Source organism: Antedon mediterranea, chromosome 1 (assembly GCF_964355755.1).
Source record: "Antedon mediterranea chromosome 1, ecAntMedi1.1, whole genome shotgun sequence".
NCBI classification, from domain to species: Eukaryota; Metazoa; Echinodermata; class Crinoidea; order Comatulida; family Antedonidae; genus Antedon; species Antedon mediterranea.
Window position 1 is genome coordinate 20105078 of NC_092670.1, and position 12847 is coordinate 20117924.

At 30.3% G+C, this 12847-nt stretch overlaps 1 protein-coding gene across 3 annotated transcripts in view; it reads right to left on the reverse strand.

Annotated features, from left to right (window-relative positions):
* The window catches only part of LOC140061134 (E3 ubiquitin-protein ligase TRAF7-like), a 55035-nt gene that overhangs the window by 32087 nt on the left and 10101 nt on the right, over positions 1-12847 (reverse strand). For 2 of the 3 annotated variants that reach the window (XM_072107600.1, XM_072107609.1), the window contains one exon: positions 3666-3747. In XM_072107600.1, the coding sequence (XP_071963701.1) occupies positions 3666-3731 (66 nt within the window). In that variant the 5' untranslated portion in view covers positions 3732-3747. Of the gene's footprint in view, positions 1-3665; positions 3748-5560; positions 6220-12847 lie in introns of those variants that run through there. The other variant, XM_072107591.1, reaches the window with a different exon arrangement.

Genomic DNA, 12847 nt, shown 5'->3' on the forward strand with positions numbered 1-12847 from the left:
AACGACACCTAGATTTTAAGCTGTCCCATTTCATTACAATGTACGTCAATAAACTTGACTTCTTTTCCAAGTCACTTAATTTATAAACATATTTATCTTGACATCTTCCTTATAATAGTTATCCAAAATTATTATGACACATGTTACAAGGCCTTTCTGTGTATTTTTAATATTGAGAAATTATAGAGTGGAATCTATATTAAGAGGACAAGTGACCCTTTAATAGGAATATCTCCTTGATAGAGAAATCTACTGAATAGGTTGGCCTTGTTTCAATTGTTCAAACTATAAGTGTTCCCTTAATAGGTGCTGATAAATAGGGATGCAAGATGGCATTTTACTGTATATTACAATTATTATTTAACTGTAATATTAATTGTGTAATACTATAGCATATACACTTGTGTTCTATGAAAAAAAAAAAATGTTTATGATTAACTTGGTTTTTCTGAAATTTCTTAAACATCCCATCTGTCTATAGACAACTTTATACAGGCAGTACAGTACAGAAAAACTTACTTAACATTACAAATTTCAGTTAACATGTAGGGGCAATCGCTTAAAATATTTGTTTTCTGATAATCTAACTCCTTTGCATGTCATTAAAAAGATTACCAATACAAACACTTGCAGTTCTATATGTCAACAGTTCACATTCCTATACCAAAACCAGATGAAACATTGATTTTGATGCTAGATAGATGTGATGGCGATCAGTTATCGTAGGCCGGCAAACGTTGTGTTGCTATCAAGCAGGAAACACGTTAACAGATGAGCCTACGTCAGCTGGGTTTGTGGTGTTGAAAAAGCATCATGTGGAGGATGCTGAGAGAGCCTTGTATATCAACACATCTTAAGCAATAAGCTTTCAGTATTTATAGATTCTTTAAGACCTTTGAACAATCCAGTTTAACGCATTCCAATAACTCTTAACTTCTATCAAAACTAAAGCATCTCAAACAATCTCACATGGATAAATAGAATTTTACCGAGATAAATTTATCAAAATTATCAATCAAGTATGTAACGATTGAAAAGGCTATCTACTATTAAAACAAAAGACGCACAAAAATGAAAAAAAAAATTTGTAGGAAATGTTATCAGGTTTCAATTAAAAAATTTTTTTTAAATTAATTTTAAGACAAATCATTAATTTCGGACTATATGTTTGTCTCCCTATCAAGGAGAATGTGTCTGTGGCGCCAGGAGTTTGTTGTTCTTGCTCTCAGTTTAACGCCCAGGTCGCGACGCAACAGGTTGACATAAATTTCCAATTCTAAAAATATTTATCTCAAGAATAAATGTGTTTTATGTTTCCAAATTATAAGCTTTACTATTTATCTTGTATTCAAATCTTTCATATAGCCAAACCTAAAAAGTATTCAGTATCGTTTTGGATGTAATATTTAATTAATAATTTAAAAAAATATAATTCATTCTGTTTCTAATTAACTATATGTCCAGACGCAAAAAAATAAGTCTTAAACCCATTTATTGTATGTTGTAACATTGAATACATTAGGAAATTGTTTTTGGCAGGATAAAATTCATCTTGGCACAGAACAAACTGCTTTGAGCATAACAAATTTAAATTTCAAGTGGGCTACAAAAATAAGTTTGAATAAATAATATTATAAATTAACTACTGAAAAACATAATGCAATACACACATTTATAACAATACATCTTGTAATAAATACTGAAAAACATAATGCAATACACACATTAATATTAAATCTATAAACTCAACGGACATTTCAATAGTTAGCCATTTTAAAATACATGTCAATGTCCATTAAAAGAGAGCCAGAATTTGGCTAACTGATGCAGAAACTAGAAAACTTTCCCGATCTTCTAACTTGCCACCAACTCGCAGCGATTTTAAGATACATGTCAATGTCCATTAAAAGAGAGCCAGAATTTGGCTAACCGATGCAGAAACTAGAAAACTTTCCCGATCCTCTAACTTTCCACCACCTCTGCAGCATTCACACCAATCAGAAATTCCAACTACGGAAACCATTCAATGAGTGATTTGAATGTATCAAGGAACTACTGGGAATCATTCCCAGATCTCTGGAGGGAAGCTTGTCAGCTACAAAATCCCAAGGGATAATAATGTACTCCCTCGGTGATTGATGCAACACAGACAGCTGCATCTTTCAAAACTGGTAGCATCACAGATACTCACAATTTTTTTCTTCTTTTCAAAATGTTACATAGAATACTAATAAAATAATATCATCTTGGTGTAGACTATCTAATTTTAAATTTATATTTTCAATAATATTTATTTTTTGTTTATTTAAAGGCAACATAACTGTCACAACAGTTTACCGGTTTTAATAATAATAACTTTTATTTATTATAAATAACTTTATTTTAAAATGCCATAGCATATTTTTTCAAGCATTTTGAAAAACTTAAAAAGTTACATTTTGCCATCAGAAAACATATATAATATTCTTTGTTAAATGTCAGTAAAAATACAGTACTGTGTATTTTTTATTTTAGCACGGCTAAATTGTTAGTTACACTAGAACGTGAATGCTATCAACAAAATATTATTAGGCTTATTTTCCTCAAACAATTTGCTATTATCCTCAATTTAGTTTTATCCAATCAAACTCTAAACAATAAAATACAAACGTTTTAAAAGATCCCTAGAAATTAGTCACAGCAGGAAAAACTGAATTGAAACACAAGAAATAACATTTGGTTTGTTAAATAACAATTTCACACTTTCCAGCTAGCATAAAATAAGTTAATCCAGTAACAACGAATTTATAGCAAACAAAAACAATATGAAAAAATAAAATGCATTTTGATCTATTCTTATGTACAAAAAACAGTGACGTTTTACAGCTTTACAAAAACATTAAATGTTCACATAGCGATTTATTAAACACTAGAAAAGTAATATTTGCTTCATGTACAGAAACAAGAAAAAAGGAAAAGTTGAGAATGTCTTTTAGTGCTTTTAAAAAATAAAAATGTAAAACAAGGAAATACTGTAATTAATAATCATGATTACTATGTAATCATAATTAAATAAATTAACTTAACTTTCCTTAATAACTGTTAAGCCTGTTTAATTCAAGTCTTCCTTATTATAGTGCATAATGCATTGTTTCCCAGATGATGTAACAGGGATTATATGTGGGTATTTTAGGCTATCATTGGATCATCAGTCTACAGATTTTCCCACCATTTAACAGACAAATATTACATAATAACTTTGAGTTTATTTACAGGCTACACAACATCCTTTTAAATCAGCACTCATTACTGTAATGAAGCTTTTATATATTAAAATTGACTACTGTTTAGCTATTATCCTGATACACACACTGTACATGTATAGAAAACATGACAAATTAATACTACTAGAAAAAGACTATTTTGTGGATATTTTATAACCATTTGTAACTGAAAATATGATGCAACAAAACTCATCAAATTAAACTCTTTTACTTGTGTGCATTTAGTGTATAGTTTTTTATATTGTACAAAATACAAACTATATTGTTTTTATAAATACTGTGGAATTAGCACATTCAATTACTCACCTAATCAAGAAAAATCAAAACGAAGCAATAATACAGTATAGGCTAACATTAGTAAGTAATGCAGTAAACATTTATAAATATATAGACATGTCTTACCGAAATGGATCCATTGTTCATACTCCCGTTAGCGGAGTCCGCATCAATGTCTCTACTTGAAGCCATATTGTTCGACAAAGGTCTGACGAAGAAAAAAAAAATTAATTAATTTATTACTGCTATAAATAAATCTATTATAAATAATAGAACACATTTATTAAATTAAAATCATAAAAGGTGTCATTCAAAAAAAGGAAATACAATAAATGTCAATAATATTGTGTAATTAGAATATCTGTACAGTAAGTTTCATGGAAAATGGCACCTAGGAAAAGAAAGAATTTAATGTTGTTATATTAGAACAACATATTGGAAACACAGCTGTTTTTAGTCTTCAGCTTTAGAACATTTAAAAAAAGTTATGTTTTTATTCTCAGTTTCAGTAGACAAAAAACCCACACTTAAAAAGGTTGTTAAACTTTCCTTTGATTTGATCAACTTAGAAATATCTTCCATATAAATATCATCAATCCATATGATATATTATTTTTCTTGGTAAGCAAAACCATACAAACATATATTTTGGCATTATATACTGTATGATAATATGTACTGGGAGTTTAAACTTAGTTAAGAAAGTACAGAAAGTATTTTCAGGCTTGGTGCATTGTAGTTATTATTCATGGTGTTTTGGAAAAATTCAAAGGCAGGCAAAGAATGTTGACCACTTCAAGACTAAGTTAAAATGCAAATTTAATTCTTAACTGATATTTTTTTTAAACATCTGATCCATAATGAAGAGAAAAAAATAGCCGCAGTGTCACGATGATTCAAACAGTGAAACAATACAGAGCGTTCTTTCAGTAGTTGAAGTTCGTAATTGTAGGAGGCAAAGAAAATGTAATTTGTTCTTAGAAACCACACCACATCATATTCATGACACAGCTGGTATGAACAACTTTACAGGTCAAGGTCAAATATGATAATTACGATATAATTAATTTTGTTAATCAACTACTCACAATTCCCGTTAAATAGAAGTTTAAACTGTGACCTAGTAAAGTAAAAAACATATTTAATTGACCTATTGCAGTAGAAAACTTATTTTCTAGCCCTACCTGTACGAGTTTCGATGATACCAACCAAATCCATACCGATATAACTTCCCCATTATAATGTCTCTTCTTTGTGTGTCAAATTCTTGTTTTCAAATAACACATAACAAGGATTTAACTCAAATACTGCCCTCACGCGACAGGAAACGTTCATCAGTCTCGTGCTTGCTAACTCGATGTTGATGATTAGCGCGATTACAGAGTGGAGGAAATATTGTTGGAAATTGGGAAAATTAGCCAAGAACAAAACGTTAACTTAAAGTACACTTGTAATGTAGTGGAACTTGTTGGATAATTGTTTTAATTTAGTATTAATATTCACCATCAAAACTTGTGGAAAAGTCCTTTATGAATTTAATGAATTAAGATATTAGAACTAAATATTTTATATTTGCAATATTATGTTTCAAAATGCAGATTTCAGAGGGGTAAATTTTTCAGTGAACATTCAATTGTTATTGTAATCTGTGAGTGAATATTTATAAAAACTATTCAAAAACATGTTTTTAATGCTAATATTAAAAATATGTATGAAAGGTTCAATTTTAAATGTATTTTTGCCATATAAATAATATGAAGCCAGTGGTCATTAAAATGTTCTTAAGACCTAATGGACAATATAAATACGCATTGAACTATTGGTAGTCTAAAAGTGCTGATGATTACCTCGATATACAGTAGGTTGGGTTTGACAAACGCATCTCCCGGACAATACCAGAGTCTTAGTGGGGTATTAAAAAATGTTCTCCCCTCAGAGGGAAAAGGCCTAAGTTGGTTATATCCATGTAAGCTAGGCATAACATAAAGAAATATAAGTATTGAAGAAAAAAAAAGAATTACCCAGGAATTGTCAAATTGGACAAACTGTGCCTGTAGAAAACACTGTCATGATCGTCTCTGTCCATACCATACTTTGTATAGTAGGTCATACTAGTAGGTTACCACAGTATCTCAAGTGTTTACTATAAAAATACAGCAATGTACAGTACCAGCAGATAAGCCTGTTGGACCTAGAATGGAGAATGTACTATTCCAAGTACGTTAGGTAAAATCGTTGCTTATACTTAAGTTAGTACATATGTATCTCTTTTGTTTGTCGTCTTTTCTGTACGCAGTAGGTGAATCCGCAGTTCTTATACTGTAGTTTGTAAAACTCCACAAATAAAATGTAACTCCCTTTTGTGGTCTTTCCTATAAACAGTACAGTAGTAAACCTGTTCCAGATTTCAGTTCTATCTACTGTATACTGTACAACAAATGGTGGCTCTTCTGGTGTTCTTCCTCTTAACCTTCCCTTTAGCTTATAAAATAGAAAATTCTTTGATACTAGTACTATTACTACTAACTGCACTTCTTGAAATGTTCCCTCTTTGACTCTCGCTCAATTGGCCACAAAACAGATATTACTAAAAACTACGCAGTAAATTCCACATTTTGGTCTGAATCGTGCACAACTAAATCTGCATCAGATTCTAAAAGTAAATTTCAACACGTCCTATGTAAACATATTCTCACTATACAAACTGACGTTCATTGATGATTTAGATAGAAGGTTTAGATGATATTGCAAATGGTACAATTATATCAATACTAATCATTCAGGTGTGACCGAATTTCAGCGAATTGCAGTATGGTACGATCACAATTCTATTGTGCATTAAAGCATGGCACTGAGTGGTATTATTGTACAATATTGTAGAAGAATGAACTTGTTATTGAATAATTTTAAAGGCTGGTCATATATAATACATAAAATTGGATAACAATACACATTTGTGAACCTTCAATAACCTGGAAGATTGAAGGATAAACTAGCTATTGTTAGAAAAGATTGGCTTAAAAAGTGAGGTCACCTTATACTGCATAACACTAGTACGAGTAGCTGAAAGGTATACAATAACATTTTTATGAAAGGGACACCTTCAGGACCCAATAAAATGTCCCCTGAATAGAGCTTGGCTATAGTGTTAAAGCATATATTGCCCCTTATTCGTTTTGCAAGAAAATGTCCTAAAAAAGGTTGTCCAAACAAGAGGTTTCTATTAGATGAACCGTTCTGCAAAGATTAACATTTTTTTTATTTTTCTTTGACACATCTAGAGAGCCTTTCAGACAGAGCTGTCTGGTGGCATCATTGCTATTCAGAATGGCAGACTTCTGTGAGAAGGTTAACAAACTATCAACCCTACTACTCACTTTGTTTCAATTTCAGGAATCAATCAATTGGAATATAGTGAACATTGGTAAAATTAATAAGCATGTGTCTTCAATACATAATGTGGTCTCATACTTAAATTAGTTCTTTCAATATCAATTTCATGGCAGTAGTTTCGTGTGACAAAAGCTATCTGAATTATAAAAATAATTAATGATGTTGAGTAAACAAATTAACATCATATGCAGTAGTTTTTGACTGTAGTTATACAGTCACGGTAGTCAATTCCAATAACAAGTCATTTGAATATACAGTTTATAAACACTACCTTGACCATACCAAATTTAATTCTAAGTGTGTTTAAACAAACTAACGAAAACGAATGTTGAAATTGGCACCTGTTAGCAAATAGGATATCAATTTATTCATCAAAAACATTAAATTTATTTTAATCATTTTTACATGTTTTAAGTTTATTGGCAGAATAATTGTAACATGCATTTATTTCCTATCAAATGAGAAGTTCATGCTATACAGCTAACAAAACAAATGAAGTTAATCACGAAAAAAGAATTAAGTTTCTGTTGATGTTATTCTACATTAATTGTGTGGTACTTGTGTGTCGGTGTCCTGTATTATAAAAGGTCAAGTTCAAGTTCATTTACAAATTTATTATCATAGCTTCTTTATTTATTAAATGACAAATATGGTGCGTTAAAATAAAACTAAAAAACACATACATCAAGTTATAAAAAACAAATACATCATCTAACCATGGATGAATTAGACTAATTCCTCCATTATAGTAACTAACATTAACACTGAACAAAACTTACAAAAAAATTGTCAAAAAATTCACAAAGCAGAATTACTTACTTAAATTGAACCAGATGATGGTTGGTATGAATGGTAAGATGTACCGAGTAAGTACAATCAGGTAAATTTCAATGCTCTACAATACGATATTCAATATCATGTTTCAAATGTACAGACTTTTGTTTAAGATATAAGCAATTGTAATAAAACGTATAGAAACAAATAATTGAGAAGGAAAAATTAAGGGTGAAATTTGAAAGGTCAATCCTAACCTTAAAAAGTACCAAATTGAAGATTGCCCTTTGGATTATTAAAGGAAATGTGCTAATTATGATAAGGTAATTAAAGTGAATTAGGTAGAATTTGACACTCTGCTAACGTGCTGAGGAAAGTAATATTTTGGACATTTTAAACGAAAAAACAATTGGACACTTGTTTGTGACCAATTTGCAAATAGTTGATCAGACAATAGAATAATGCTACTGCAGTTCCAATAAAAAAAAATTATACAATCTTATAGAATATTGATTGATCGATTGATGTTTGGTCTATTATTTCAGTTATCTGCTAAGTTAATACTAATAGCCTATAGATAACCATCATAAGTTTGTATACCACAAACACGATGAAATAACTATGTATGTGTATGTTTGGTTATTTTAAAGACGTTTGCACAATCTTAAAAAAGCTGTTACTATCTGTTATGTAGAAAAATAGAAACCTTCGTGGTCCAACAAAATGTCCCATTATAGAGGGTGTCCTTTGATTTGAATGTATGGTCTTGTATTAAAACTTTTATTGGCCTTCGTTCATTTCAGAAGTGTCCCTTTTAAATTGGATTTCATAAGAAGTGTCCCTTTATTAGGATGTCTCATGAACAGGAGTGTTCCATGAGTAGGTTTTTTTCCAAAGGAGGAGTTCTATTGTTGCTGCCGCATAACACTAATGTGTTACTAATGTCTAATTTACATTAATTAATTACCATTACATGAGTAGATAGTTTGAAATTATTAATTTAGTATTTGAATTTAAATTTCTAATGACTCAACATAACCTTTGCAAGCTTAATTAATCAAAAATCATCTTAATTTCTATGTTAACATTAAATAATTAAATTTGAAGTTGAACTAATTGTTGTTGTAGAGTTATTACACACACATTGTTTTACCATGACATAATTTAATTGGAATATCTGATTTATTAATTCATAATTGCAACAATAGACAGATGTCTGGTTGAAATTTTTTTTTTTATAATTTTAATACTGTATTATTAATATTTAAATCTTTAAATACAAGAATCCTAATAATAATAAGAATAAAATACTAAAATAACATTTTATAAATAAATGTTCTGATTGGCAGAGCAATTTTTACAATTAAGTAAGACTTTTATGATAAATACATTGATAAAATGTGGATTATACTATAATAATAATAACGATTTTAACTTTTAATGTACAGAACTTTAAAAAAAAATAAGTATGTATGTTTTATATTGAGGCCTAAGATGATTACTTTCTACAAAGAAACAGTTTAGACCACCCTCCCAATACATGGTAACTAATAACAAAAATTAAATATCCTAAATACATTAATAATATTTTGACAATAAAATGAACTTTTTAGATCAATGTTTGATAAAAGTAAACTTTAAACCAGTCAACTATTGTGCTGTAAATCCTAGTCAGTCTGATTATTAATACAAATACACATTCCCACAATAATGAACGCATTTTTAAAAGCATTATGTCTTGGAAAAGTAGGATTGAAGAAGACGATTTAATTGTTGTAGGAATAAATTAATTTGTTCTCATTAGTAATTATGTTAACCACATCCAGGTAAAGAAGGTTATTCACTTTAGAATGTTAAAATCAGCAGAATTGTAATACTACATAGTTGAATTCTTGTACTTTAGAAAGAATGCTCAAAATTTAATATGCAATATCACTGCATATTTTCTATGCAGCAGAACCCCTCACATTTGGGACAGCCATATTCAAGGGACATCTCTGTTAATGTGACACTTCCATGTAAAAAGGGCAAGAGGAACAGTGTTGTAATACAAGGGGACATCATAATAAGGGGACACTTTGTTACTTTGTGCCCAAATATGGTAGTGATATGACATCATCAAGTCCATATATGGGCACATAACATTTTGTTATATGGGCACATAAAGTTTGATAGTGTAGACAGAGCTTTAAGCCTTAAAGTGTCCCCTTAATAGACGTTCTCCTGTATTGTGAATTCTGTAACTGTTGCTAGGCATACTGTATATGAAACATCTTTACCTATTTTGAGTTCATCACTACTCAGCATGCACAATTGCGTTTTGGAATTGACAGAAAGTTATTAACAACTTAATTAGTCGGAGCAATTAATTAACCCGATTAAACTTGACATATAAGAAAATAAAAAAAGTTTTCAAGATATTTTTAATTGACCTCGACTTTCTTTAAAGAGTAATAAAAAAAAAAGATCAATTACCAACACTTCCTTCATATTTTGTATAAGGAAACTTTATAATGAAAGATGAGTTAAAGATAAACATAAGAATATCAAGGAACAACATAAAAATTACCTTTCCCAAAGAAGGTCAATAAAAAATATGCTTTAAGATAGTTGTGAGAGTTAAAAAAACTGATATAAAATCAATCTTGTATAAACTGACCTACAGGAGGATATTAACAAAGATTGAGAAGTAATTGATAATAAAAACAATAAAAAAGATTAATTTTAATAGAAAGTGATTGTGGTTCCTGACAAACTAACCTTAAAGTTTTAGTTGTTCCTAAAAGATTATCAAAGTTAATTAGAAAATGTTTCCTTACAAAATATTTAATGAAAATTTAGATAAATATAAAAATGTTTTTGTTGTAAATTTCATAGTGTTATTAGTCTATGATTTTTCAGCGATGAAATGGTGTAAAGAAAAATTTTTAAAATGTAATAAATTCAAAATCACTTAGAATTTGAATGCACTGTAAATTTGCCCTGTCAAACTTTATGTGACAACAAAGTGTGATGTGCCTAAATATGGTAGTGATATGACATCATGTCCATATATGGGCACATCACATAAAGTTTGATAGTGTAGACAAAGCTTAAGAATGTGTAGTATTTCGAAATTACAAGTTAGAAAATCAAAAACATACAAAGACAAGCTGGTTTTTATCACCACCACTACAGCATAAGTTAAACAGGCACAGAGTGCCCGGAGACGCCGCATCCGTACCCGTTACACTACACCTCGTTAATTACAAGCGACTCTTAATCACAGCAATCGCAACATGCCAGGAAATTTGAAAAATTGGCAGGGGAGGAAGCGATCTGCCGAAAAGGCACACGATAATAAGTATCTGCTACCCTATTACACATCCATGTTCCCCAATAGTAACAACTCGTTTCTGACCTAGAACAAATACTATCACGTCTTGCCTGCCAAAGTTTTGACGCTAAACGGGGCATTCTAGTACCCTTGGTGTTTTAAACGCTTACAATCAAATAAAAACATTCTACTCCCTCGTGGTTAGTAATAACGTTGCGAGGAAGTTATTCATAACTGGAGGACAAGAAACGGACTTCCGATAATTAGGAATAGAGGGGTAAAAATGTTCCCCTGATGTTGACAAGCGGTACGTGGTGTGCCGATGACATAATATTTGATGATATCAAAGCAATTATGCAAGAAATGTACAGTAACAGTAAATTCCATGGCTTATCCGCCTTATAGTGATATAGCCTGACAGTTGTAATGTATGGTGTATTAGGGGCTTATGGTTGGGTATTTGGAGGTTCCATAATTTATGTAAGACCTACTACAAATCAAAAAGATGTACTAGAGCATAGTAACTAAAATTAATAAAAAATAAATAAACAAAACAAAAATGATATCCACAATCTGTAGGTCAAACTTAACTAGCATTGAGGGCACCATATTATATAATATCAAAGGCTCTATTGAATTTACTAAGGATGAGACTTAGCTATGGTGTCACTAATTTTCAGATTTGAACTTTGACATTGTCATGTGCAATAAGAAAACACTTAAACAGTGCACATACATTGATGACTCACACACTAGACATTAAGATTAGTATAATCTACAAGGTTACAATTAGGAAACATATCCTCCACATATTTTCTCATGTACAGGTACATGCTACAAAAATTGATTTATAATAGCATGATTTTTTTTGCTTCAGGACTCAATGATTATATCTATTTTTGACACTTCTTACGGAAGTATGCATGACCGATAAAAAAAAAGATCTACTGTAGCAACTTGCGTGTTGCTATTAATAAAGATTTCATTGGAATGGCCAAAGCAGACCTGTGCATTTTACAATTGAAATATTTTAATTCCTTGCCATAGATGTGAAAATGTAAGAGTCATGTCCTCTAATAATACAAAATCATACATTAAATTGAATAATTATGTAACGCCAATCATATGATTGAATAGCAACTTCAGAATTCTGGTACAGTTCGTAGCAGTTCCATCTATTTCAGACAGCTCTGCTTCAGATTATAAGATTTTACAAAATCAAAACCAAAGATTTGTTTTTACTTGATGACTCGAGTCTATAGCTTTTTTGCCGTAAACTTGCAAAATAACAAGAGAAAATGTTTTTAAAGTTAATGTGCAGCTGGTACAGTATGTCCAACTGACAACTTAACTGCGCAAACAAACTCAGCCGAACCTGGATACATCCCAAGAGAGAAGCAGCCTTGATACACATTTTAAGGGACCATATAAATAATACTCTACTGCAGTTGATGCAGTAATATTTGTCCACTTAAAAAAATTGTATTTGCTATGTAGTATAATTACTAAAAAGATAATAGCAATAAAAGTGTTGATCTTGAAATATTGGGATGTTTTACTGCAGCAAACAACAACATTACTGGGGATAAAGTTTTGTAACTAGTGCATTTCACCTGATGATAACCTGATCTTTTGCCTACCTCAAATTATTCAAATTTCATTTGTTTAAAAAAAATTAATTTCAGACCTTAATAATCCTGATTTTGGAAGTGTGTACTGTTTTACTAGAGATTATCATATTTGGATACAGAGTCCCTAAGACTTATAACCTTGTTAGATTTTGCAAAAGCCGAATGTTCAACATCTCAGATAGTTATCTGAAAAT